General features: G+C 57.4%; 1 protein-coding gene and 1 long non-coding RNA gene across 5 annotated transcripts in view; one reads left to right on the top strand and one right to left on the bottom strand.

Annotated features, from left to right (window-relative positions):
• ABCA3 (ATP binding cassette subfamily A member 3) overlaps positions 1-18,632 on the top strand; it is a 64,293-nt gene extending 45,661 nt beyond the window's left edge. For all 3 annotated transcript variants that reach the window (XM_037989973.2, XM_037989972.2, XM_037989971.2), the window contains 16 exons: positions 94-244; positions 3,109-3,207; positions 5,405-5,591; positions 6,731-7,034; positions 8,218-8,491; positions 9,540-9,744; positions 10,184-10,403; positions 10,745-10,903; positions 11,817-11,989; positions 13,386-13,514; positions 13,674-13,868; positions 14,989-15,176; positions 15,699-15,869; positions 16,068-16,258; positions 16,466-16,539; positions 17,714-18,632. In XM_037989973.2, coding sequence (XP_037845901.1) covers positions 94-244; positions 3,109-3,207; positions 5,405-5,591; positions 6,731-7,034; positions 8,218-8,491; positions 9,540-9,744; positions 10,184-10,403; positions 10,745-10,903; positions 11,817-11,989; positions 13,386-13,514; positions 13,674-13,868; positions 14,989-15,176; positions 15,699-15,869; positions 16,068-16,258; positions 16,466-16,539; positions 17,714-17,845 — 2,852 coding nt within the window. In that variant the 3' untranslated portion in view covers positions 17,846-18,632. The remainder of the gene's footprint in view (positions 1-93; positions 245-3,108; positions 3,208-5,404; positions 5,592-6,730; positions 7,035-8,217; positions 8,492-9,539; positions 9,745-10,183; positions 10,404-10,744; positions 10,904-11,816; positions 11,990-13,385; positions 13,515-13,673; positions 13,869-14,988; positions 15,177-15,698; positions 15,870-16,067; positions 16,259-16,465; positions 16,540-17,713) is intronic.
• Positions 18,633-21,059: 2,427 nt separating this feature from the next.
• Positions 21,060-26,303, bottom strand: LOC119621195 (uncharacterized). 2 transcript variants are annotated; one of them, XR_012092892.1, is made up of 2 exons: positions 26,205-26,303; positions 21,060-25,328 (listed from the first exon to the last, which is right to left on the bottom strand). It is a non-coding gene; the product is annotated as an uncharacterized lncRNA (long non-coding RNA). The 2 variants fall into 2 exon arrangements; XR_005237763.2 differs by lacking the exon at positions 26,205-26,303 and adding an exon at positions 25,781-25,876.
• Between the last annotated feature and the right edge of the window lie 12 nt (positions 26,304-26,315).

Raw genomic sequence — 26,315 nt, 5'->3', positions numbered from 1 at the left:
CAGCTTGCCTGGTGTGAGCCCTAGAGACCCCGGGTGGGCATGAAGAGACCTGGGGGATCAGCCAAAGATCTCACACGTGGCCCTGTGTTCCAGGTGCCGGCTATCACATGACGCTGGTGAAGGAGCCACACTGCAACCCCGAAGGCATCTCCCAGTTGGTCCACCACCACGTCCCCAACGCCACGCTGGAGAGCAGTGCTGGGGCTGAGCTGTCTTTCATCCTTCCCAGAGAGAGCACACACAGGTACGCCTCCCAGGGAGGGCACGCACAGGTATATATCCAAGATGGAATCCCCGTGGGCCATGAGGGCTTGGTGCTCAGAGGCACCTGCTTTGCCCCTCTCTGGCCTGGCCAGTCGGCACTCTTAGACCCTCAGCCTGGGCATCATCAGCCCAGACGAATCTGCTTGGCTGGGTCCTAGGTGCCAAGCCTCCTAGCAAGGAGAAACATAATTAGGACCTGAAAAGGAGAAGCACCTATCTGACTCACCAAACGGGTGCTCAGTGCTTATGCAGGGCTCACACTCCCCCTTCTGTCACCAGGTTCAACACAGGCTGCAGCTGCACTCAGAACTACTCGTGAAACTGAGAGTCTGTATTTGTACACAGGTGGTGAATCTGGTCTCAGTGTCAGAGCTGGAGATGTTAGCACCTGCTCATCACTGTCTCATACACATGGCAGAACCAGCAAGGGGAGGGAAGCCAGTTTTCTATGACAGTATCAGTCTGGATATTATCTGGATAATATCAGTTGGTTGCACTTTTCTCCAGTTTGTTGTTTGTTTGATTTTGTCAGATTTTTTTTCCATTTTCCATTTATTTATTCTATTTTATTGTTATTTATTTATTATTTGTTTTGAGATGGAGCCTCACTCTGCTGCCCAGTCCGGAGTGCAGTGGCACGATCTCGGCTCACTGCAACCTCCGCCTGCCAGGTTCAAGCGATTCTCCTGCCTCAGCCTCCCAAGTAGCTTGGGACTACAGGTGTGTGCCACCACGCCCGGCTAATTTTTGTATTTTTAGTAGAGATGGGGTTTCACCATGTTGGCCAGGCTGGTCTCAAACTCCTAAACTCAGGTGATCCACCCACCTCGGCCTCCCAAAGTGCTGAGATCTCAGGCAAGAGTCACCATGCCTGGCCACATTCATTTATTTTAAAGACAAGGTCTTGCTCTGTCACCCAGGCTGGAGTGCAGCGGTGCAATCATAACTCACTGCAGCCTTGAATTCCTGGGCTCAAGTGATCCTCCCACCTCAGCCTCCCAAGTAGCTGGGACTACAGGTGTGTATCAACACGTCCGGCTACTTTTTTTATTTCTTTGTAGAGATGGGGTCTTGTTATGTTGCCCAAGCTGGTCTTGAACTCCTAGGTTCAAGTGATCCTTCCGCCTCAGCCTCCCAAAGTTCTGGGATTACAGGTGTGAGCCACTGCACCTGGCCTAACTTTTGTACTTAATGTAGCAACATCCTTTCTCTTGTGATTTCTTCTATTAATTTTATTCTTAGAAAGTGTTTCCCAGCTGTGTGCAGTGGCTCATGCCTGTAATCCCAACACTTTGGGAGGCCAAGGCGGATGGATCACGAGGTCAGGAGTTGGAGACTAGCCTGACCAACATGGTGAACCCGTCTCTACTAAAAATACAAAAATTAGCCGGGCATGGTGGTGGAAGCCTGTAATCCCAGCTACTCAGGAGGCTGAGGCAGGAGAATGGCGTGAACCCAGGAGCAGAGGTTGCGCTGAGCCAAGATCACGCCCCTGCACCCCTGCACTCCAGCCTGGGAAACAGAGCGAGACTCTGTCTCAAAAAAAAAGAAAGAAAACCAGGGAATCAAACCATATGAACCTCACTTTTAGCCAGGCATGGTTGCTCATGCCTGTAATTCCAACACTTTCAGAAGCCAAGGCGGAAGGAGAAGGAGACCAGCTTGGGCGACATAGTGAGACCCCATCTCTACAAAAAAATTAAAAATTAGCCACATGGCCAGGCACGGTGGCTCACACCTGTAATCCCAGCACTTTGGGAGGTTGAGGCAGGTGGATCACAAGGTCAGGAGATCAAGACCTTCTTGGCTAACACAGTGAAACCCCGTCTCTACTAAAAATACAAAAAATTAGCCGGGCATGGTGGCAGGCACCTGTAGTCCCAGCTCCTCGGGAGGCTGAGGCAGGAGATGGGTGTGAACCCGGGAGGCGGAGCTTGCAGTGAGCCCAGATCGCGCCACTGCACTCCAGCCCGGGCGACAGAGCGAAACTCCGTCTCAAGAAAAAAAAGAAAAAAAAAAGGCATTTCAAGGAGTTAACCTCCTGTGGCCCCTCCTCCATTCTACAGGGAGGTGGGGTGGGGGGTGATTCATTTTAGTTTAGTTTAGTTTAGTGTTTGGAGTTGGAGTCTTGGTCTGTTGCCCAGGCTAGAGTCCAGTGGTGCAATCTCAGCTTACCACAACCTCTACCTCCCGGGTTCAAGCAATTCTCCTGCCTCATCCTCCCAAGTAGCTGGGATTACAGGCACAAGCCGCCATGACTGGGTAGTGTTTTTTTGTTTGTTTTGTTTTGTTTTGTTTTTTGTATTTTAGTAGAGACGGTTTCACCAATGTTGCTCAGGCTGGTCTCGAACTCCTGAGCTCAGGCAATTCACCCACCTTGGCCTCCCAAAGTGCTAGGATTACAGGTGTGAGCTGCTGCACCTAGCCTCTTTATTTTATTTATTTATTTATTTATTTATTTATTTATTTATTTATTTATTTTGAGACGGAGTTTCACTCTGCCGCCCAGGCTGGAGTGCAGTGGCACAATCTCAGCTCACTGCAGCCTCCACCACCTGGGTTCAAGTGATTCTCCTGCCTCTGCCTTCTGAGTAGCTGGGACTACAGGCACCTGCCACCACATATGACTAATTTTTTATGTTTTTAATAGAGACAGGTTTCACCATGTTGACTAGGCTGGTATCGAATTCATGGTCACCTCAGGTGATCTGCCCGCCTTGGCGTACCAAAGTGCTGGGGTTACAGGCGTGAGCCACTGTGCCCGGCCGAGGGGGTGATGCTTTAGGAACAAATTATCTAGAAAGTCACTGAGAAGTGACTCATCATGCTGGGTCTGTTTTTCAGGTTTGAAGGTCTCTTTGCTAAACTGGAGAAGAAGCAGAAAGAGCTGGGCATTGCCAGCTTTGGGGCATCCATCACCACCATGGAGGAAGTCTTCCTTCGGTCAGTAATGTGTGTTTCCGTCCACCTAGGACTGGGCTCAGTGCTGCAGAGGATTTTCTTTTTTTTCTTTTCTTTCTTTTTTTTTTTTTTTTGAGATAGAGTCACACTCTGTTGCCCAGGCTGGAGTGCAATGGTGCGATCTCGGCTCAGTGCAACCTCTGCCTCCTGGGTTCAAGAGATTCTCCTGCCTCAGTCTCCTGAGTAGCTGGGATCACAGGCATGCACCACTACACCCCGCAAATTTTGTATTTTTAGTAGAGATGGGTTTTCTCCGTGTTGGTCAGGCTGGTCTCAAACTCCTGACCTCAAGTAGTCCGCCCGCCTCAGCCTCCCAAAGTGCTGAGATTACAGGCATGAGTCACTGCGCCCGGCCAACGACTTTTAAAAAGTGCAGTGATAAATAGTCACCTTGGTTATGATCCCGAATGCCCACGTGAGGCTGGAGGAACAGCCCAGGATGGGGCAGGGCAGTGGCTGCCGTCAGAGCCCCAAGTGCAGACTGTGACTGTCAGCAGCACTAGTGTTCATGGGAAACAGCAGCACACATGAGGGGTCTGCATGGCCCTGGGGTCCCTTCCAGATCCACCATCTAGCACACGGTGTCAGAGGCGTGCCCAGCTTTTCTTGGGCTTAGATCATCCTTGGGGGATACCTGTGTCCTTAATGAAGATGGGAACTATCTCATCCAGACTCTCAGAACTGCATGGGGGCTGGGCGCGGTGGCTCACACCTGTCATCCCAGCACTTTGGGAGGCCAAGGCAGGTGATCGCTTGAGCCCAGGAGTTTGAGACCAGCCTGGTCAACATGGTGAAACCCCATCTCTTTTTTTTTTTTTTTTTTTTTGAGACAGTGTCTCGCTCTGTCGCCCAGGCTGGAGTGCAGTGGTGTAATCTCAGCTCACTGCAGCCTCCACCTCCCAGATTCAAGCGATTCTCCTGCCTCAGCCTCAGTAGCTGGGACTACAGGCACATATCATTACGCCTGGCTAGTTTTTTTGTATTTTTAGCAGAGATGCCACACTGGTCTGGATCTCCCTACCTCAGGTGACCCTCCTGAGGATCTGTGCTGGGATTATAGGCGTGAGCCACCACGCCCGGCCACCATCTCTACTAAAACTACAAAAATTAGCCAGGCGTGGTGGCACACACCTGTAATCTCAGCTACTTGGGAGGCTGAGGCAGGAGAATCAATTGAACCTGAGAAGTGGAGGTTGCAGTCAACTGAGATTGTACCACTGCACTCCAGCCAGGGGGACAGAGCAAAACCCTGTGTCAAAATAAAAAGAAAAAAACGTGAGATAGGTTTTCCTCCTTGGGTAGCCCACAACCTAGAGGAGGCGACAGAATAGGTAATCATACATGCAGGACATGGTGGTGCATGCTCTGGGGACATCTGTCCAGGGGACGACATGTCCAGCAACAGACCCAGGGAAACCAGGCCAGGCGAGGCGGCAGAGGGAAGGACGGACTGCCCACTGACCTGTGTCCCGCACAGGAGCGAGCACTGACTGACTTTCCGCGAATCCTGGTTGAAGGAAGGAAGCGTGAACATAGGAAAAAGAAACCACGGGCTGGCCTGGAGTCAGCCAGCTCCGACTCCAGTCAGTCAGCCCTCTCCCCAGTGAGGGAGAAGGGCTCTGGCAAGGGCCAGAGGAGCGAGTACCTAGGCCTCACAGAGGCCTGCACACAGGAGTAGGAAGCGGGCGGGCAGGGCTCACATAGCTCCAAGGGTGGCCTGATGAGGTTGCTTAGCCAGCCGGGGAATGCCTCCTGCCTGCTGCAGCCTCAGTTGTGTTTCCTAATTGGTGGGGAGTTCTAGGAAGGGGTGTGTGTGTGTGTGTGTGTGTGTGTGTGTGACGTAATTCACGTAATATTTAAAAATCACCTCCTCTGCCAGGCGTGGTGGTTCATGCCTGTAATCCCAGCATTTTGAGAGGCCAAGGTGGGTGGATCACTTGAGGTCAGGAGTTCGAGACCAGCCAGGCCAACATGGTGAAACCCTCTCTCTACTAAAAATACGAAAATTAGCTGTGCATGGTGGCCAGAGACACTGATGAGTGAGGGAACGCATAGGCAGGTGCATGAGCAAGCCGAGGACTGCGGCGACACTGCACCCCTCAGTGCCTCTCAACACAGCCCCTCCCTCCACCTGCCCAGGGAGCTGGGTCCTGACGGGTCCGCGTGTGTGTCGGCACAGGGTCGGGAAGCTGGTAGACAGCAGCATGGACATCCAGGCCATCCAGCTGCCTGCCCTGCAGTACCAGCACGAGAGGCGTGCCAGCGACTGGGCTGTGGACAGCAACCTCTGTGGGGTCATGGACCCCTCCGATGGCATCGGAGCCCTCATCGAAGAGGAGCATACTGCTGTCAAGCTCAACACTGGGGTGAGTGCCCAGGCGCGTGGGCAGGCGGCGGGGGAAGGGCGAGCAGCCCCCAAACACCTCATATGAGCCGATGCAGAGGAGAGTCTGTGAGGGCGGAAACAGGGTCTGGGAGAGTCAGCACACCGGGCAGAGGGCACGCAGAGGGCGGGCAGCGGCTCACACTGCATGGGTCAGCATTTCTCATGCTCTACCTCAGGCCCAGCGCCCTGCTCAACAGGAACTTGCCGGGTGCCCAGCTCTGTGTTGAGGAGGCTTTCCAGCAGCCAACGACGGGGAGGGGGGTTGCTGCACCTGGTTCACAGATGGGAAACCGAGGCCTGGGCCAAAGTCAAATGTGACAGAGTGACAGAGCTCAGTCTGGTCCCTGGTCAGCCTGATCTCAAAGCCCTGACACTCTCTTTCTTGGAGGACCAGGAAGGGAAGAAGCTGGAGAACAAGGCAGTCAGGCTGGTGGGGAGGCTCAGCCATCTGTTTCCTGTGACCTGCATGGTGGTGTCTCCTTGAGGCAGGGGGAGGGCAGGGGATGGCAGCTGGTCCTCTACTGTCCTGAGACAATGAAACTGTATCTGGGCCGGGTGTGGTGGCTCACACCTGTAATCACAGCACATTGGGAGGCCAAGGCAGGCAGATCACTTGAGGTCAGTAGTTCAAGACCAGCCTAGGCCAACATGACAAAACCCCATCTCTACTAAAACTACAAAAATTAGTTGGGCATAGTGGTGGGCGCCTGTAATCCCAGCTACTTGGGAGGCTGAGGCAGGAGAATCGCTTGAACCCAGGAGGCAGAGGTTGCAGTGAGCTGAGATCATACCACTGCACTCCACCACAGGTGACAGAGTGACCCTATCTCAAGAAAATAAAATAAATAGTGTCCACCTTGCCTCCATGGCCACTGTGAGGCTCCCAGTACCAACGTGCGCGACCCCATGGAGACTTGCAGAGTCTGCACAGGCAAGCCTGCCACATGGCGCGCTGAGCTCCCCCCACAGCCATTTCAATGCTCCGGGAGTCTCCAGTGCAACCTCAGCTCCAGGCCCCCAGGCTGGCATCACACAGGACAGCACCTGCCGCAGGTGGGTGGGGGTCAGGCACTGGCCCCCAAGCAGTGCCGTTGTCACCTGCGTCCCCCTCTGCCACAGCTCACCCTGCACTGCCAGCAGTTCTGGGCCATGTTCCTGAAGAAGGCCGCATACAGCTGGCGCGAGTGGAAAATGGTGGCGGCACAGATCCTAGTACCTCTGACCTGCGTCACCCTGGCCCTCCTGGCCATCAACTACTCCTCGGAGCTCTTCGATGACCCCATGCTGAGGCTGACCTTGGGCGAGTACGGCAGAACCATCGTGCCCTTCTCGGTTCCTGGGACCTCCCAGCTGGGTCAGCAGCTGTCAGAGCATCTGAAAGACGCACTGCAGGCTGAGGGACAGGAGCCCCGCGAGGTGCTCGGTAAGGGGCATCCCGGGGGCGAGATGGGATCGGGGGCCAGTCGTGCGGCCAGAGTTCACCTTCCAGACTGCAGCAGGGTCGACATCTGGGGAGGATGGTTCTTGGCTGTTCTGAATATGCTGAGGGAAGTTCAGCAGCATCCCTGACCTTGCCCCACCCCATCGTGACCATCAAACATGCCTGGAAACATTGCCGATGTCCCCTGCGTGGCAGATCATGGCACTGAGTCACTGGGGGTGCCAGAGACACTGGCATACTGGGGCCAGGCTTTGTCAGGCGTCTCTTTACTGAAGGTGTCTTTTAGCATCATTCACGGGCAAAATACAGAAACATAGTGACTTCAAGTTACCTTTGCTGTGTGACGATGCTGGCGACAGTGTGCCTTCATGTGACAGGGTGTTTTCTTCCATCATCTTAAAACTCACAAGTCTTGACCAGGCGCGGTGGCTCACACCTGTCATCCCAGCACTTTGGGAGGCCGAGGCAGGTAGATCACTTGAGGTCAGGAGTTCGAGACCAGCCTGGTCAACATGGCAAAACTCTGCTCTACTAAACATAAAAAATTAGTGGCCGGGCACGGTGGCTTAAGCCTGTAATCCCAGCACTTTGGGAGGCCAAGACAGGCGGATCACGAGGTCAGGAGATCGAGACCATCCTGGCTAACACGGTGAAACTCCGTCTCTACTAAAAAATACAAAAAACTAGCCGGGCGAGGTGGCGGGTGCCTGTAGTCCTAGCTATTCAGGAGTCTGAGGCAGGAGAATGGCGTGAACCCAGGAGGCGGAGCTTGCAGTGAGCTGAGATCCGGCCACTGCACTCCAGCCTGGGCGACAGAGCAAGACTGTCTCGAAAGAAAAAAAAAAAAAGAGTCTTGGTAGTCACAGTTGGATACTGCCCCAGGCTCAGAACAGGGACCATGCTCTGGTTAATGGAACCTACTGGAAGGTTTTCTTATTTTGTAGCTGCCTTCCTGGTTCCTGACCAGCATTCACAGTTCCACATACTGAATGATGACAAAACCCTGGCAGAAATTAGGCTCTCCTTAGGAGGAGAGTGACAGGGCGGGCAGCTCAGAGGATGCTGGCACCACTGCATTGGGTCCCTGATTAGCCATGTTCAGATGGCAGCGGGTACCCAGGTGTCACCTCCTCCTGTGTCCTCTGACTCTGCCATTGCTCCCCAGGTGACCTGGAGGAGTTCTTGATCTTCAGGGCCTCTGTGGAGGGGGGCGGCTTTAATGAGCGGTGCCTTGTGGCAGCGTCCTTCAGAGACGTGGGAGAACGCACGGTCGTTACCGCCTTGTTCAACAACCAGGCGTACCACTCCCCAGCCACTGCCCTGGCCGTCGTGGACAACCTTCTGTTCAAGCTGCTGTGTGGGCCTCATGCCTCCATTGTGGTCTCCAACTTCCCCCAGCCCCGGAGCGCCCTGCAGGCTGCCAAGGACCAGTTCAATGAGTATGTGCGCTGCCCGTCCCCATCCATCCTGGCCAGGGCCCCCAGGACTGACTGCCCTGGGCACTGCCACAGGCCCATAGATAGAGCATTGTGTCTACTCTCCCAAAGCCCCTGGGTCTGGTAGGAAACCCCTGCCACATCTTCCTCCACCGTCCACAGCCCCCACTCCCTGTGACAGCAGATCAGCTGTGGGCCGTCCCATGCGCTGCAGTCCTGACGGGGACCTATGGAGGCTCGGCAGGCAGCCCTGCCTTCTCCAAAATCTACCTGGCTCCTGCCAGCCACTGTCCTCACTCCTCACTGCTCTCTCCAACAGCGTGACCCACTGGGCACATGAGCTGAGGTGATGGAGGGTGAGCAGAGCAGGACTTGGCAAGAACTGCTGTCCCTGCCCCTCAGATGGCCACACGTCAGGAGCCTGCCATGCCATTGTGTGGGCAGGGCTACCCCCGTCCCAGGCACAGAGCCCCAGAGCTCTGGGGGCCACCCAGAGGAGGCCAAAAATTCTGTTAATTTCAGGATAGCCACTCCTCCTCAGGGCAGTGTCGTCTCCACCCACATTCCAGGCTAGGCCTAGGCCTGGCGATGGCTGCATCCCAGCTTCTAGCTCCATCCCTGCCCTGAGAGCAGAAAAGCAGCAGCCCTCGATCTGCTCTCCTTGCTGTCAACTCAGGATCCTAGAATAATACGCAGAGGCCCGGAGAGGCTTTCCCTTTGCCACACTCCAGGGGGATGCAGCGGGGTTCAGGACCTCCATACCTGGGCAGGGTCGCAGGCAGCCATGGGGCTGAGAGCTGGGCGGGGGGCGGGTGATGAGGAGAGTGACACTGCCATCGTCACATGATCAGCATAAGAGGTCCAGAGGAGCCGTTCTCCGGTGGGGGCAGATGTTCCTGGTATGGAACCGTGGTGCTCGTGCTCTCCCATAAGCCCCTTTATTGGTTGGGCTGCTGCCCTGCATGCCTTGGGCAGTCATAACTGAAAACCCGACCTTTCCTGCCACCCAGGCATGCTGTGCTCCATCCCTGACCTTCCCTGTCCCCCGCAGGGGCCGGAAGGGATTCGACATTGCCCTCAACCTGCTCTTCGCCATGGCATTCTTGGCCAGCACGTTCTCCATCCTGGCGGTCAGCGAGAGGGCCGTGCAGGCCAAGCATGTGCAGTTTGTGAGCGGAGTCCACGTGGCCACTTTCTGGCTCTCTGCTCTGCTGTGGGACCTTATCTCCTTCCTCATCCCCAGTCTGCTGCTGCTGGTGAGCGCCGGAGGGTGCTGGGTCCGTTCCCCTGTAGACCGCAGGGGGTTTGCCTGGGACCCCCTTGCAGAACCAGAACCAGCTGGGCAGCCTAGGGCGGCAGCTCAGCCCAACTCAGGGAGCACGGCTGGAATCCCCTGGCGGCTGCCACCTCGCCTCCTCCCTGCACCCTCAGCCTTTGCCCTCCATACATGGGCAGCGCCCAGAGCAGCCACCCTGGTTACAGCTCCCAATGCAAGGGGACAAGGGGAAACTGGGACAGAGAGGGCCTGGGGCTGAAAGCCACCACGGGGGCCAGACATGGCCTGTGGGGCTGATGGGCATGGGCCAGCTGACCAGGAGGGGTCTGAGGACCTCCAAATGCTCCTCTCACCCTTTCCCCACCCGTGAGCTGCTCTCAACTTGGCATGCATGGCAGTGCCTCCCTGTGCCACCGCAGGTGGTGTTCAAGGCCTTCGACGTGCGTGCCTTCACGCGGGACGGCCACGTGGCCGACACCCTGCTGCTGCTCCTTCTCTACGGCTGGGCCATCATCCCCCTCATGTACCTGATGAACTTCTTCTTCTCGGGGGCGGCCACCGCCTACACAAGGCTGACCATCTTCAACATCCTGTCGGGCATTGCCACCTTCCTGATGGTCACCATCATGCGCATCCCAGGTGGGCGCCTGGAGACCACCCCCAGCCCCCATGGCCATCCATGGAGCCGCTGTGCCCAGACAGGGAGGCACCCGCCACAGCCGAGGCAGGACTCAGGCAGTGGGCCTAGCTCATGCTCACCAGCCCCTCTGCCCCAGCTGGCCCTGCCCGGCTAGCCACGACTGGTGGGCAGGCGTCTGCGGTATCCTTGCCCTGTGCAGAGCCGGCAGGGGTGTCCCTGGGAGGTGCCCCTTCACTCCGCACAGCACGGACAAGGCCCTGTGCCCACCCTGACCAGGCCTGTCCTAGAGGTGGGTGTGGTGTGCCCTCCAGCACAGACTGATCTTACCTCCCCAATGCAGCTGTAAAACTGGAAGAACTTTCCAAAACCCTGGATCACGTGTTCCTGGTGCTGCCCAACCACTGTCTGGGGATGGCAGTCAGCAGCTTCTATGAGAACTATGAGACGCAGAGGTATTGCACCTCCTCTGAGGTCGCCGCCCACTACTGCAAGAAATATAGTGAGTGTCCCAGCCCCGACCCTGGGCAGCACCCCCGCGTCCTCAGGACGTGGCCACTGAAGAGGGGCCTCCCAGGGCAGGGGCTCCTCTGCGTCTGAGTGGCCTGGGGCTGGTGCGTTCCTCTGCACTGCCTCGCCCCGCCTCCCACAGCAGCCCCCTCGTGCCTGCTTGCTCCCAGGCCCTGTATCTGAGCTCCCATTCTCCCACCTGACTCAGTGTCTGGGCATCTGTAACAAGGAACCACAGACCAGCACTTAGCACCAGCAGTGAATCCCCCACGGCTCGGGGGAGGACCCTTCCTGCCTCTCCCAGCCTCTGGTGGCTGCACGCATCCTGGGCTCCTGGCCGCACCCCCTCACCACCACCGCCTCCATCCTCGCATGGCGGCTCCTGTCTCCTGTCTCAAATCTCCTTCTGCCTTTCTCTTAAAAGGACACTTGCTGTTGGGTTTAAGGCCCACGCTGATCCAGTGTCTCACCTTAAGATCCTTACTAATCACATATTCAAAGACCCTGTTTCTAAGCAAGATCGCAACCCCAGGTCCAGGGGGACAGAACTTGGACCTGTCCTGTGGGGCCCCCTCAGCCTCCCACACACCCCTCTGTGCTTGTAACGGTCTCCGTCCTGGCCAGGAGGCAGCCCGGGGTTCCCACAGAGCCTGTGCTTCCCGGGCAAGCTGTCACTGCCCTGGGCCTGCCATGTCGCTCATAGGAGTGCATTGGATTGTTACGTGCCTGGCCTCTCTCTGAGCTGTGGAGAGGCAGCCATGACCTACTGGCCTTCACATCTCCCCATGGAGGAGACACTGTTACAGGCACCTTGAGGAGCCTGGGGAGGGGAGTGGGGGCTGGGAACCTGGGAGGGGAGGAGGGCGCCCCAGGCCTCAGGGCACAGTGACTCTCTCGCCCCACAGACATCCAGTACCAGGAGAACTTCTATGCGTGGAGCACCCCGGGGGTCGGCAGGTTCGTGGCCTCCATGGCTGCCTCAGGGTGCACCTACCTCATCCTGCTCTTCCTCATCGAAAACAACCTGCTGCAGAGACTCAGGGGCATCCTTTGCGCCTTCCGGAGGAGGCGGACACTGGTGAGCGGCTCCGGGAGCCCAGGACACTGGTGGGATGCTCCCCACGCCTCTGCTTGGGCCCAGCACAACCCGGGGCGGCTTCCATCTCCTTCTCCACCAAGCAGCTCCTGCACCAGATGGCCTCCCACTATATGGCCTCAGCACCAGCCAGCAGTTACAGCCAGGGTAGGGCACAGCCCTTGCCACTCACGAGGGCTGTCGAGTTCTGAGCCCCTGCCAAAGAGTCAGCCTGGGGACTCAGGGCCATCCTGCTGAGCAGAGGTGGTGCCCAGGGACACCCAGTGCCAGAGGAGGGGTCATGGGGCTGAGGGTGCTCCACGTGTTTATTGAAAACGTTCATTATTTCAGGTCTCCATCCCCTCCCTCAAACAAACAAAAGCAAATGTGTTGACATTGCATTGCACATACAGCTTAGCCGAGGGGGAATTCACTTCTTTAAAATAGTCAGACTTCTCTAAAAAGGAAACTGTCTCCATGTGTTAAAATCTTTGGCGAGGCATGTGACTCACACCTGTAATCCCAGCACTTTAGAAAGCAGAGGTAGGTAGATCACCTGAAACCAAGAGTTCAAGACCTGTGTGGGCAACATAGTGAGACCCTATCTCTTCTAAAAAGTTTTAAAAATTAGCCGGGCATGATGGTACACACCTGTAATCCCAGCTACTAGGGAGGCTGAGAGAAGAGGCTTAAGCCTGGGAGGTCTGGGCTGCAGTGAGCTATGATTGTACCACTGAATTCCAGCCTGGGTGACAAAGCAAGACTCCCATCTCTAAATCTGAAAACAAAAATCTTACTTTAAGGCTAGGCATGGTGGCTCATGCCTGTAATCCCAGCACTTTGGGAGGCTGAGGTGGACGGATCACCAAAGGTCAGGAGTTCTAGACCAGCCTGGCCAACACGATGAAACTCCATCTCTACTAAAAATACAAAAATTAGCTGGACGTGGTGGTGCGCGCCTATAATCCCAGCTACTCGGGAGACTGAAGCAGGAGAATAACTTGAACCCAGGAGGCGGAGTTTGCAGTGAGCTAAGATCACGCCACTGCACTCCAGCCTGGGCAACAGAGTGAGAGAGATTCTGTCTCAAAAAAAAAAAAAAAATTAAAATTGTTTTAAAATCTTATTTTATATTCCCCAGCAGAGATTTATGATTTTTCTCCATGAGTCCCACACAGTTCTTTTTCCTCAGATAGTTTATGTCTCCTGGATGCTAGTTCAGCCCCGTAAGACCGCTGTGTCTTCTGGTAAAAGGTCTGAGTTGCACCTGTGGGGCCTAGGATTGGGACAAAGGCCTTAGTCCCGCCAGACCTCCCACATCCACCCCCGCCCCTCCCTTCTCCACGGGAGCCACCCTACGGCTGGGTTCATGCACGCGGTCTCTGTCCTGGTCAATCAGACAGAATTATACACCCGGATGCCTGTGCTTCCTGAGGACCAAGATGTGGCGGATGAGAGGACCCGCATCCTGGCCCCCAGTCCAGACTCCCTGCTCCACACACCTCTGATTATCAAGGAGCTCTCCAAGGTACCCTTGCAATTTGGGATGGAGTCCTTCCTGCCAGCTGGCTACCTGGCTGTCCCCAGGGTCCAACCCTGCCCCTGGAAGCTTGCGGCGCTGAGGCTCAGGCTGCTCTGCTCTGCGTCCAGGCCTCTGCATTCCATGTTTTCCGTTGGGTGCCTGCAGGTGTACGAGCAGCGGGCGCCCCTCCTGGCCGTGGACAGGATCTCCCTCGCGGTGCAGAAAGGGGAGTGCTTTGGCCTGCTGGGCTTCAATGGAGCCGGGAAGACCACAACTTTCAAAATGCTGACTGGGGAGGAGAGCCCCACTTCTGGGGATGCCTTTGTTGGGGGTCACAGAATCAGCTCTGATGTCGGAAAGGTGGGTGCAGCCAGGAGGTTCCAAAGGGGTGAGGCAGGCATGGCTGGAGGGGGCACCCTGGAGGCAGGGACGGAGGGATGCTGTCTGCAGACAGCTGCTGCATCTGTGGCTTGAAATGGGCCCAGCACGTGCCTCTGGACAGCGAGACAAGGTAATGAACTAAAGCTAAGCTTCGCCAGAACTAGCAGACGATGGGAGGGGAGAGAGATGGGTGCCAACATCCATGAGCCTGGAGAGGTGCACTCAGCACTGACAGCCACCTCTGCGCAGAGGCCATTCTGTGTCCAGGCAGCTCAGGTGTGGGTTTAGAGGCCTTGATGAGTGAAGGGACGGAAGGCCCTGGGCCCACCAACAGTTTTCCCATGTTGAGCTGAACCCTACCAGCTCCCCCGCAGAAGGACCAGAGGCAGCCCTCCTGCACCTCTGCCTGGGTCCTGCATGGGAAGTCGAGCGTGCCGAGCAGAGCAGGGGAAATGGAAGGCAGGGCCTGGGCCTGAGAAGTGGCCACGGAGTCCTCTCCTGAGCTCACGCCAGGGGTGCCTGGACAGCAGAGGCCCTGGGCCAGAGTACGTGCAGGCCCTCTCGGGAGGAAAGCCTTATCCTAGGCTGCAGACTTCCCCATAGAGTGTTCCAGGGCTTACAGTGTCTGCTGGACATGGTCACTTGCACAGAGAACAGCTGCTGCACCATCTGACCAAGCAGTGCTCACCCCAAAGGTGGTGCCCATAAATCTTTCTTCTTAGAGGGAGAAGAAAGAGTCCTAGCACATTAGACGTCCCACGCGTGAACGAGTGGGTGGCCAGCCCTGAGTCTGCCTCTATGTAAAGGCCATTCTTGCACCACCTAATCCCATGGCTGCCTGTCCTGGACCAGGCTCTGAGAGCAGGTCTGGAAGCCTCCCTACACCAGCCATATCCTTCCTGTGTCCCTGTTCCAAGAGCTTCCACTGTGGGCAGCCACCGGGGCCTGTCCACAGCTCCAGCGCCCCCCGTGTACACACACTGGCAGGGACCACAGACAGGTGTAGGGATGGGCACCTCAAGGGTAGTCCCTGTGACCCTCTGGAGGAAGGAGGCTTCCCTCCAACCCACCTCCCTCCCCGGCTATGCTCTGACCCCAGGTGCGGCAGCGGATCGGCTACTGCCCACAGTTTGATGCCTTGCTGGACCACATGACTGGCCGGGAGATGCTGGTCATGTACGCTCGGCTCCGGGGCATCCCTGAGCGCCACATCGGGGCCTGTGTGGAGAACACTCTGCGGGGCCTGCTGCTGGAGCCACACGCCAACAAGCTGGTCAGGACGTACAGGTGCACCTCCCAAGCCCGGCCCCTGCAACCAGAAGAGCCCTGGCCCTTCCCAGACTGGAGTCAGAATCAGGGTCCCTATAGCATAGAGCTGGGAGTGACTGCTTAGGTCAGCAGCCAGAGCTCCCACTTGTGGCTCCAGGATGGAGCTGGGATTTGGGGGTGTGACCCAGGTAGCTCCAGGTAGGAGAGGGACTGCCCTGACAGTGCCTGGCACCTAGGGACAAAGCCAGCAGCGAGAGATGCCAGGGCCACTGTGTTCCTGTGTAGGTGGTCCCACTTAGGTATGGGCACATGTGTTCCTGTGTAGGTGCGTGCACTGGGCCCCTGGGAACAGCCTTCTCTGGGGCCTCTAGCTCTATGCGGTGGGCTCTCCAGGTGCACACACAGCTCCTTCCTCTTCACCAGGGCTGTTCTGCAATTGCTGGGTGTGGGCCTCTGCTGGGACATGGGCCTCCAATGGGACACGGGAGCCAATGCTAACTCTCAGCCTTATTCCCCCACCCGGCACCCTCCTGCCCCTAGTGGTGGTAACAAGCGGAAGCTGAGCACTGGCATCGCCCTAATCGGAGAGCCTGCTGTCATCTTCCTGGACGAGCCGTCCACTGGCATGGACCCTGTGGCCCGGCGCCTCCTTTGGGACACCGTGGCACGAGCCCGAGAGTCTGGCAAGGCCATCGTCATCACCTCCCACAGGTAGGGCCTGGGTCCGTGGGTCACTGGAAGTTTCAGCACCGGGTGGGCCGTGGGGGAGCCAGGTGGCCAGGAGACACATGAGCATCTGGTGCAGTGTCTGCACGTATCAGGAACTGCCTGATTGGGGGACCAACGCTTTCCTGTCTGCACAAGCCTTTGGCACCCCCAGCCCTGTCTGAGGCCCCACCCTCTCCCCAGCATGGAGGAGTGTGAGGCCCTGTGCACCCGGCTGGCCATCATGGTGCAGGGGCAGTTCAAGTGCCTGGGCAGCCCCCAGCACCTCAAGAGCAAGTTTGGCAGCGGCTACTCCCTGCGGGCCAAGGTGCAGAGCGAAGGGCAGCAGGAGGCGCTGGAGGATTTCAAGGCCTTTGTGGACCTGACCTTTCCAGGTGTGTGCCGGCCCCGGCAGCCCCCACTGGGTGGGCCCTGGGCCCCTGCCTAGGCCTCTCCCATCTGCTGTGTGGAGTGTCTGTGCCTCGCCCCTGCCAAGTCCCATCTCCCCAATCCCTGGGACAAGGACTCCAGTGCTGAGCACCCAAGCACTCTCCGATCCTCCAGCCCGGCCCTCACAGCAACACCGTCTCTCCATTGTGTAGGCAGCATCCTGGAAGATGAGCACCAAGGCATGGTCCATTACCACCTGCCAGGCCGCGACCTCAGCTGGGCGAAGGTAAGGCAGTCCCTGGGGCCCCACTGGGCACTCACGGGGCTGGGGGAGGTCCCTCCAGGGGTCTCTCCCTCTGTGGTCATTGCAGACTCTTCCCACAGAGGAGTCAGTTTCCATTTCTCCCCTAACACTCACGCTGATACGTGCTGGTCTGGGGGTTTTATATCCAAAATATCAGTGGTAAAAGGAATTCAGTGTGCAGTAGGAAAAGGGCCAGGGATGGTGACTCACACCATAATCTCAGCACTTTGGGAGGCTGATGCGGGAGGATTGCTTAAGCCTGGGAGTTCTAGACCAGCCTGGGCAACATAGACCCCGTCTCTACAAAAAATTTAAAAATTAGGCCGGGTGCAGTGACTCAAGCCTGTAATCCCAGCACTTTGGGAGGCCGAGACGGGCGGATCACGAGGTCAGGAGATCCAGACCATCCTGGCTAACACGGTGAAACCCGGTCTCTACTAAAAAATACAAAAAACTAGCCGGGCGAGGTCGTGGGCGCCTATAGCCCCAGCTACTCGGGAGGCTGAGGCAGGAGAATGGCGTAAACCCGGGAGGCAGAGCTTACAGTGAGCCGAGATCCGGCCACTGCACTCCAGCCTGGGCGACAGAGCGAGACTCCATCTCAAAAAAAATAAATAAATAAAAATAAAAATAATAAAATAAAAATTAGCCAGGTATCATGGTGCATGCCAGTAGTCCCAGCTACTCAGGAGGCTAAGGTGGGAGGATCGCTTGAGCCTGGGAGTTCGAGACTGCAGTGAGCTATGACTGTGCCACTGCACTCTAGCCTGGGCTACAGAGCAAGACTCTCTCTCTAAAAAAATTAATTATGGGGGGAAAAAAAAGAACTGGCTCAGAAAGGGAACATCGCTGGCTCAAGGTTGTACTCTGAGCTGGGAACAGCGTGAGGAGGAGGCTGGGCCCTGTCCCTGATGGCTCCTTCTTAGCCAGTGTCCTCTCCTTGGGAGCACGGTGCCCTTGCAGGGCTGCCCTCTCTGGGACTCTGGGGTGAGCACGGTGCCCTCGCAGGGCTGCCCTCTCTGGGACTCTGGGGTGGGGCTGGGCAGGGGTAGAATTGTGAAGGCCTCACCAGCCCCTCTTGCCAGGGGACTCCCAGGTTCCGCAGAGGAGCCTGGGCCCTGTTCTCTCCTACCAGTGACTTTTCTGCTCCCCAAAGGTTTTCGGTATTCTGGAGAAAGCCAAGGAAAAGTACAGTGTGGACGACTACTCTGTGAGCCAGATCTCGCTGGAACAGGTCTTCCTGAGCTTCGCCCACCTGCAGCCGCCCACTGCAGAGGAGGGGCGATGAGGGGTGTGGCTGCCTCGCCACCAGGCAGGGATGGGACAGGCAAGCAGGGTCCAGCTTGCATCCTCTCTCTCCAAGTTTATCTCATCCTTTATTTTTAATCACTTTTTTCTATGATGGATATGAAAAATTCAAGGCAGTATGCACAGAACGGACGAGTGCAGCCCGGCCCTCATGCCCAGGATCAGCATGCGCGTCTTCACGTCTGCACTCTGGAGTTCACCCTCCCAGAGCTGGAGCGGGCCAGGCAGTCTGTGGGCAAGCTCCCGGGTCTCTGGGTGGAGAGCTGACCCAGGAAGGGCTGCAGCTGAGCTGGGGGGTTGAATTTCTCCAGACACTCCCTGGAGAGAGGACCCAGTGACTTGTCCATGTTTACACATGACACTAATCTCCCCTGGGGAGGAAGCAGGAAGCCAGGTTGAACTGTAGCGAGGCCCCCAGGCCGCCGGGAATGGACCATGCAGATCACTGTCGGTGGAGGGAAGCTGCTGACTGTGATTAGGTGCTGGGGTTTTAGCGTCCAGCGCAGCCTGGGGGCCTCCTGGAGGCTCTGCTCCTTAGGGCATGGTAGCCTCCGCAGAGCCGGGCATCGTCCCACAGCATCTCCTAGAAGCAGCCGGCACAGGAGGGAAGGTGGCCAGGCTTGAAGGAGTCTCTGTTCCCAGCACTGCACCCTCAGGAAGTTGCCCGCCCCAGGACACGCAGGGACCACCCCAAGGGCTGGGTGGCTGTCTCAAGGACACACTGAATACGTTGTGACCGTCCAGAAAATAAAGGCTGAGGGGACACAGTCACAGTCTGTGGGTCACACGCGAGAGGGGTCACGGGGCTCAATCACTCGCCCACAATCTATACATGAGGCTTTTCTTTCACATATCAATCACACAAATGTGGGATGTCGCTTTTCCCAGAAGGGAGCACACGCAGATAATACTCTGAGGTGAAGGAACAGGCCCAGAACACAAAGGAAAAAGCCGGTTAGATAAATGCCCGGTGACGGGCCCTTAGTCTACAGCCAAGAGAAGAGCAGGTGGGGCTGTGTGTGAAGCACAGGTCTGGTGGGAGAGAAGCTGCTGGTACCAGGGTCACCTGTGGGCATTTGCCATTTCCCAGAAATAACTCTTCATCAGCTCCCTTTTTAGTTATTTATTTAGGAGTCTTGCTTTGTCTCCCAGGCTGGAGCACAGTGGCGCAATCTTGACTCACTGCAATCTTGCCTCCCTGGTGCAAGCGATTCTCCTGCCTCTGCCTCCCAAGTAGCTGGGACTACAGGCGCCCGCCACCACACCGAGCTAATTTTTGTATTTTTAGTAGAGATGGGGTTTTACCATGTTGGCCAGGCTGGTCTCAAACTCCTGACCTCAAGTGATCCACCCACTTCAGACTCCCAAAGTGCCGGGATTACAGCCATGAGCCACTATGCCCGGCCCCTTTTTATTTATGCACTGTTTTGTGTTTTGTTTTTGGAGATAGCATCTTGCTCTGTTGCCCAGTGTGGAGTGCAGTGGTGTTACCATAGCTCACTGCAGCCTGAAACACCTGGGTTCGTGCAATCCTCCCACCCCAGCCTCCCAAGTGGCTGGGACTAAGGCCATGCACCACCATGCAGGGCTACATTTTTTTATTTTTCATATGGACGAGGTCTCATGTTGGCCAGGCTGCTGCCAAACCCGACCACAAGTGATCCACCTGCCTCGGCCTCCCAAAGTGCTGGGATCACAGGTGTGAGCCACCACACCTGGCGAATACACTATTATTTCTTATGGTTTTCTAAAACTGATTTTAACTTCTGCATTTTACATTCCCTTAGAATTCAGAGTTTTAGAAAAGACTTGTTTTCATCACTTTGGCTCATTTGGGACAATTTCAAGTCTGTGTTTTTATCAGTCTTTGGAAATTTATGAAAGCTGCAAATTGTCTCCAGTAGCTCTTTTATTCCCTTTAAACTTCTGCCATCTAGTTCCATGTCATAAAAAATATGTGTTTGGGCAGTGTTTAGGCCACAGCCACCCATTGGGTCTGAAGTGGTCTGAAGTGGGCCCTTCTGGCCCCACAGCCTCTCCACAGGGGCTGTGGCCTCTAGGTCAGGCCTGGGGCTAGGAAGAGGGACAGAAGCCAGTGCATGAGGCCACCCAGCTCCATGTCCATGCCCACAGTCCTTCTGCAGGGCATCCTCAGACTTGTTTTCAAGCCTATGTGTTAGATATGTGTCATTTTTCTCCTGTGACACCCTAAAAGGGGGTTGAGGAGAGCGTATAGGACTGAGGGCATAGCCCGCATGAGGCACACACTTGTTAAGCCAGCGTTCGTAGACAGGACACGCACAGAAGACACCATCCCCCCTGGCAGCACGCTACCAGTGCCAGTAGGGGTCTTTAAGTAAGGACTGGCACAACTAGAACTCCTTAGGAAAATGATCTGCAGCTTGGGAGGCTGCTGCGTGGGGACCAGGAGGGGCAGGTGCATTCAGGGTGTCTGTGGCAGGGGCCCAAGGCTGTACCCAAGCCTGGAGCTTGGATGACCCCAGGAGCAGCAGGAAGGGTCCATCTGGCATCCCAGGGCACCCTCAAGGCCTCTGGAAACTCAGTGCTGGGGCTAGGTCACCAGGGACACCCTAAGGAGCCTTGGACTGAAGCCTCAGGACCCCGCCCCGGCTGATTTTTGTCTGAGCTGTGGCAGTTCCCAGCCCATAGGAGGGCAGGGGAAAAGAGCCATGGGCCCAGGGATAGGAGCTACCAGCCCATCCACGCTCCACCCTAGACCACGGGGTGGGTGGGAGGGGCACACATTCTCTACGGAAACTGTCCCCGAACAACTGTGGCATCTGACAGAGCCGACTCCTGCCCTCCTCCCAGTTCACCTTAGACCTGGGAGACGAGGTTCTGACTTCACTGCCCTGCGTAGCCTGGCACAGGGCTCCCATGAGCAGACGGCCCATGGGCCACGAGCCGGGTATGTGGAAGAGCCTGCACCTTCTGTCCTCCAGGCTGGCCCAGTCCAACAGGGTGGCTCAACTGACACCACACCCAGAACTCAGAGAGGGGAAGACCTCGAAGTGTGGCAGGCCCAGGCCAAGCCCCTCCACTGCCATCACAGGTTTACAGCGAAGCAGAGGGGCAGGCTGGATACAGGCAGCCCAGGCCATAGGTCAGGGGACCCACACCAGGCCACAGGAATGGGCTTGCTGAGGATATCAGAAAACCCCAGGTCACAGTGGTTTGACAAAGAAGTTTATTTCTCAGCTGTGTAGGCAGGAGGAGGCAGTCCAGGGCTTGGTCACCTGAAGTCTCAGGGAGGCAGGCTCCATCTGCTGCCCCATCATCCTGGTTCATACCTCCCTCATGGTCACCTCTGTGTTCAAGGAAGTGCTTGGCCGGGCGTGGTGGCGCACGCCTATGTAATCCCAGCACTTTGGAAGGCTGAGGAAGACAGATCATGAAGTCAAAAGATCAAGACCATCCTGGCTAACATGGTGAAACCCCGTCTGTACTAAAAATACAAAAAAATTAGCCAGGCGTGGTGGCAGGCGCCTGTAGTCCCAGCTACTCAGGAGGCTGAGGCAGGAGAATGGCGTGAACCCGGGAGGCAGAACTTGCAGTGAGTCGAGATCGTGCCATTGCACTGCACTCCAACCTGGGCAACAGGGCGAGATTCCGTCTCAGGGGCGGGGGGGAGGGGGGAAAGAAGGAAGTGCTCAAGTTCAGGGTGGGGTAGGGTGTGTGCAGTGGCCTCCATCCAGTATCTGTCACCCCCAGGCAGCTCCCTGCTGCGCCTGGACCCACCTGTGCCCTTGGCTCACTCCATCTTGCTGGGTTTCCCATCTCTGTCTTGCTGGCTGCTTTCAGAGACCAGGCCCAGAGTCCCCAGGACTCAGGTGACCTTGGCTATCCCTGGAATCCTGGACTAAAGATCTGCAATAAAAATGTGTCCAGCAGGGAACCATCCTGTTTACTTTGCTTTTCTGAGTTCCTACAACAAACCAGTCAGGGTGCACTGTGGGGCATATGGACACAGGCCCTGGAGTATGGCTACTTCTGCCTGGGGGTGTCTGGGAGGCTTCCTGAGTGAGGTGGGGTCTCACCAACTCCAGGGGACACCACTGCCGCGCACAAGGTAAGGGTGGGCGTGGAGGATCACCTCCGTGAGGACCCAGAGCCCACCCACTGTGGCTGCGGTGGAGACTGCAGGTCTGTCTCAAGGCCCCAGGCCTGACACCTGCAAGAACAGAACCTAGGAGTGACAGAGGGGATTCCACCAGGCCAGCCCGGGGGTTGAACCCCAGCCAGGGCAGCTGCTGTCCACTGCCCTACCAGGTAACGCACCGACCCAGCTGCTGTTCAGCTCCCCTCCGGGCCAGCACCATGCTCATGGCATAGGCCGGCTGGGCCCTCTGAGACCCCCACTCCCACACAGACTGGTCTGCATGGAGGCTGGTGCCTGGCTGCACTAATGGCCAGAGCCCCCTGCAGACAGGCAGCTCAAGGGGAGCTCCAGAATGCAGGAAATGGCCCAGCACGGGAGTCACTTAGGCTGCTCACCCCTCAGGGAACTGAGATGTCCCTCCCTCCAGATGCTCCCCGAACCCAAACATGCTGGGCATGCTCTGGTCACCCCACACGGGGCTCAGGGTGGGAGAGCTGGAGGCTGCCTGTAAGGGGCAAGGCCTCCTCCAGGAGGTAGGATGGGGTGGGGCAGGCGGGATCCCCTCCTCACCTGATGGGCCCTCGAGGCCAGGCTGCAGGCAGGCAGGAGGGGGCTGAAGCAGTGGGGTCAGGCCCGGGGAGCGGGGGCCCTGCCTTCCTTCCTCAACACACTGGGCTGCCCAGGCCCCGCTCCTGGGGCCGGGCCCACACCCCACAGACACTGGTGTCAGATGCTTCCGCTTGAAGGAGCTCCACATGGACCAGCTGCAGCTGCCCCTGGGTCCGCCTGGCCCAGGCAATACCACAGCATCACCAAGGCTCATCTAGCCATGGGCTCAGCCCCCAGGTCCTGAGAGGCACCCCAGGTGCCTCAGTCACAGTCCCAGGCAGCTCAGGTCCCAGGCGGCTCACGGTCACTATCCTTGACTTCATTGTAGCAGAAATGGAGTGCTTTGAGCTTGTGATGAGCACAGGCTCCCGATCCTGGGAGAGTCCAGACGTGCTCACTGCAGGGGCCCCAGGCCCTGATGATACCCACTCCTCAGACATGCAAACCCAGAGCCAGGGAGGCCTCAATGAACTGTATACTCTCCCAACAGACCAAGCTCACCCCACACCAGCACAAGGCCCTTTCAGACCCAGCCTGGCCACCCCAATGGACCTGGCCAGCACCTCCCCCAGCCCCATCCTCTCCAGACAGGTGCCAGGCTATGGTGACCCGCCTCTCAGCAGGCACGGCTCCTCCTCTGATGCCTCCCCCGAGGTCGAGTCATTACCCCCTCGTCCACCTGACTGGGCTGCACATGGCCTCAGTGCAGAGCCAGGTTTTAGTGGGTAAAAGGGCTCCCTTGCTGTGCTTTACCAGAGAATACAACACCCTCCCCAAAGGTCCTTCATGACCCACTGTGACCTGCAGCACCACCAAGCCCATCCCCAACCCTGTGTCCCAGGCCACGAGCCTCTAAGGGCAGGCACTGCAGAAGCCACCAGGCAACAGAGGATGGAGGCAGGGAGGACATTCTGCCTTCATGAGGGCATGCTCTCAAGACAGAGTCGCCCCAGTCAGCAGGTGACCCTCAGCTCTGGGAAGGCAAGGGGAGGAGCTCAGGGCCGTGGAAAGAGCCCAAGAGAAGCCGGTGCCCAGCTCAGCAGGTGACCCTCAGCTCTGGGAAGGCAAGGGGAGGAGCTCAGGGCCATGGCCAGAGCCCACGAGAAGCCTGTGCCCAGCACTGCAGGGCTCTGGCCACTGCGTAATGCCCTGTCCGCAAAGCCCTACCTGCCCCCTCCAGCAAACCAGGGCCCCCGAGGCTCCAGAAGCCCCAGCTCCACTGCCCTCAGCCTCCATGGCCTTAGCAGCCTGGCTCTGAGGCTGAGCTCCTGGAAGGACGGGGTGGGGGTAGGCTCCTGACTTTTACTTTCTCACGTTTCTTCCAGACATGCTTCTGCTGATCCTCAAAATGGCAAAAGCCAGGATGCTCAATTCTCAAAGCTCAACAGCTGATGGCACATTTGATGACAAAAATCAGTAATATTTAGAAACAATTTTGATTAAATTCATAAGTGCCTGAATAAATCATACTTGTCGATTTAATATAAAATGTGTGAAAGCTTATTCGCAGGCCAAATGAAATTACTGCAGAGCATTAAAAATCAGCAGGGGGAGGGCTGTCAGCCCAGCTGGGGCTGCGTCACCCCCACCCATGTCACGTGGGGTCACCAGGCTGCCTCTCCCCACCAGGTGTCAGTGGGGCCCTGGGCATGGGATCTGGGTTTGGGGTCCTTCAGCACCTCTCTGACCACTGGACTCCAATGCCACCTGAGACAATTCCGCCTGTGCCTGCCTGGACCACTGAGACCACCCCCTCCCCTAGCACCGACTCTGGGGCCCCTTCAGCAGGGGGACGGCCCCTCTGTTCCACTTAACCTTCCATGCCTGGGCACAGCAGGTGACAGTAATGCAGAGAATCTAACTTACTTTACATGTCATCAAACCCAAATCCAACGGGGGTACCCAAACCAGATTGATGGGCCTGCCAGCCTCCACCCACAGGAACACACTGGTGACTTAGTGCGTTGGACTCGGGAGGTAGCGCCTCCTCCTAGCTGCCTTTGTCCCCAACTCCTCGCACATCCCTTAGTCCAGGGTGAAGGGTCAAGGGCACACCTGACACCCTCGGACAGGGCCAGAGGGAGTGGGCCCGGGCAGGAAGTCACCAAGAGCTGGCTTCCCACACAGAGAAGAGGGCAGTGACAGCAGACCACATTCCCACTATACATCCATTCACCCGCCCACCCACTCCGGGTCACCGAGCTGCACCCTGTCCTTTGCTCTGACATCTGAAGTCTCCAAGTCATGCTGGTTGTCTCCTCCCAAAGATCCGCTTGGATCTGTTTCCTTCTCCCTTCCTTGCTGCCACGAAGCTGTTCAAAGTCTGAAGCTGAGCACACAGTCAATCCCTCCACAAATAATCAAAGGGCAACGACTGCCTGACAGGCACAGCAGTGAACAAAACCCGCCCTCGGCCGAGGGCGGTGGTTCACGCCTGTAAAGTAATCCCAGCACTTTGGGAGGCCAAGGCGAACCTAGGAGCGAGCACTTTGGGAGCGAGCCTGAAAGCCTAGGAGCGGACCACGAGGTCAGAAGTTCGCGACCAGTCTGGCCAACATAGTGAAACCCAGTCTCTAATAAAAATACAAAAAATTAGCCGAGTGTAGTAGTGTGCGCCTGTAATCCCAGCTACTCGGGAGGCCGAGGCAGGAGAACCGCTTGAATCCGGGAGGTGGAGGTTGCAGTGAGCCGAGATCGCACCGCCGCACTCCAGCCTGGGCAACAGTGCGCGACTCTGTCAAAAAAAAAAAAAAAAAAAAAAAAGAATCCGCCGCGTCAGTGTGGAGCGTTGACGCGGAGCCTCCTGCCTGGGCCCCTACAGCGTCACCTCCTCCTCTGTGCCTGCCAGAAGCGCCACCTCTGGACTCTTCCAGAGTCGGACCCTGGTCGACAGTGTTCCCTGCTCGGACCCTGCACCGGCCGTTAGATGAAGCCTCGGCGCTGCGCCGTTCACACGCTCCGTGCTGCCGCCGCTGAGAATTTGGCGCGGGCCTGCGAGCCTGTGCCCCGGCCTCCCTTCCCTGCTTCCAGCGAACCTCGGTGCCTGCTGTTCCCCCGCCGGGCGCGCCCTTCCACTCTAGTCTCAGCGGCAGTGTCACCTCCCCGGAGACGCCCCCCGTTGCACCCCATCTCCCACCCTCAAGCTCGTTGCTCTTCCTGCCCGCACAGCCCGCCTGCAGCGCCCACCCTGTGGAGGTCCGCCTGCGCGGAGGCCGCGTCCACGAGCGCATCCCAAACGCCACCAGTGAGTTTTGACCGCACGAACGCCAAGTCCTGCCCCAGCCCCTCTCTCCGAGCTACTTCCGCCCTGCAGGCCCCTACGCCCCGCCACGCAAGGCTGCAAAGGCTGCGCACCCCTCCTGACCACCCTGCCGCCCTCAGCACAGCCGGGCCTGGAGCCCCGCCTCCACCGCCCGCGACAGGGGCTAGAGTCGGCTCGGGCGGGCCCAGAGAGCCCGCGCAAGGAAAGGGGCGGGGCACGCCCGCGATAACACCCTCCGCTCCGGACGACGAGCCTCGGTTATCGCGCGGCCCTCCCAGGCTCAGCAGGCTACCCATGTGCACGCTCCAGCAAGCGTGCAGCCAGTCCGGTCAGTCCCAGGGACTTTACCGGCGAGGAGACACCTTGAACGTCCCCAACGCGGCTACCACAAACTGCCTTGACTGTCTAACGCTTCCCCGCTGGCGCCCATTGGGCCAGGCGTTTACGTCATCGCTGCGT

This window comes from Chlorocebus sabaeus, chromosome 5 (genome assembly GCF_047675955.1).
Source record: "Chlorocebus sabaeus isolate Y175 chromosome 5, mChlSab1.0.hap1, whole genome shotgun sequence".
NCBI classification, from domain to species: domain Eukaryota; kingdom Metazoa; phylum Chordata; class Mammalia; order Primates; family Cercopithecidae; genus Chlorocebus; species Chlorocebus sabaeus.
The sequence above is the reverse complement of the archived record's forward strand: the minus strand, read 5'-3'. Positions and strand labels throughout refer to the sequence as shown.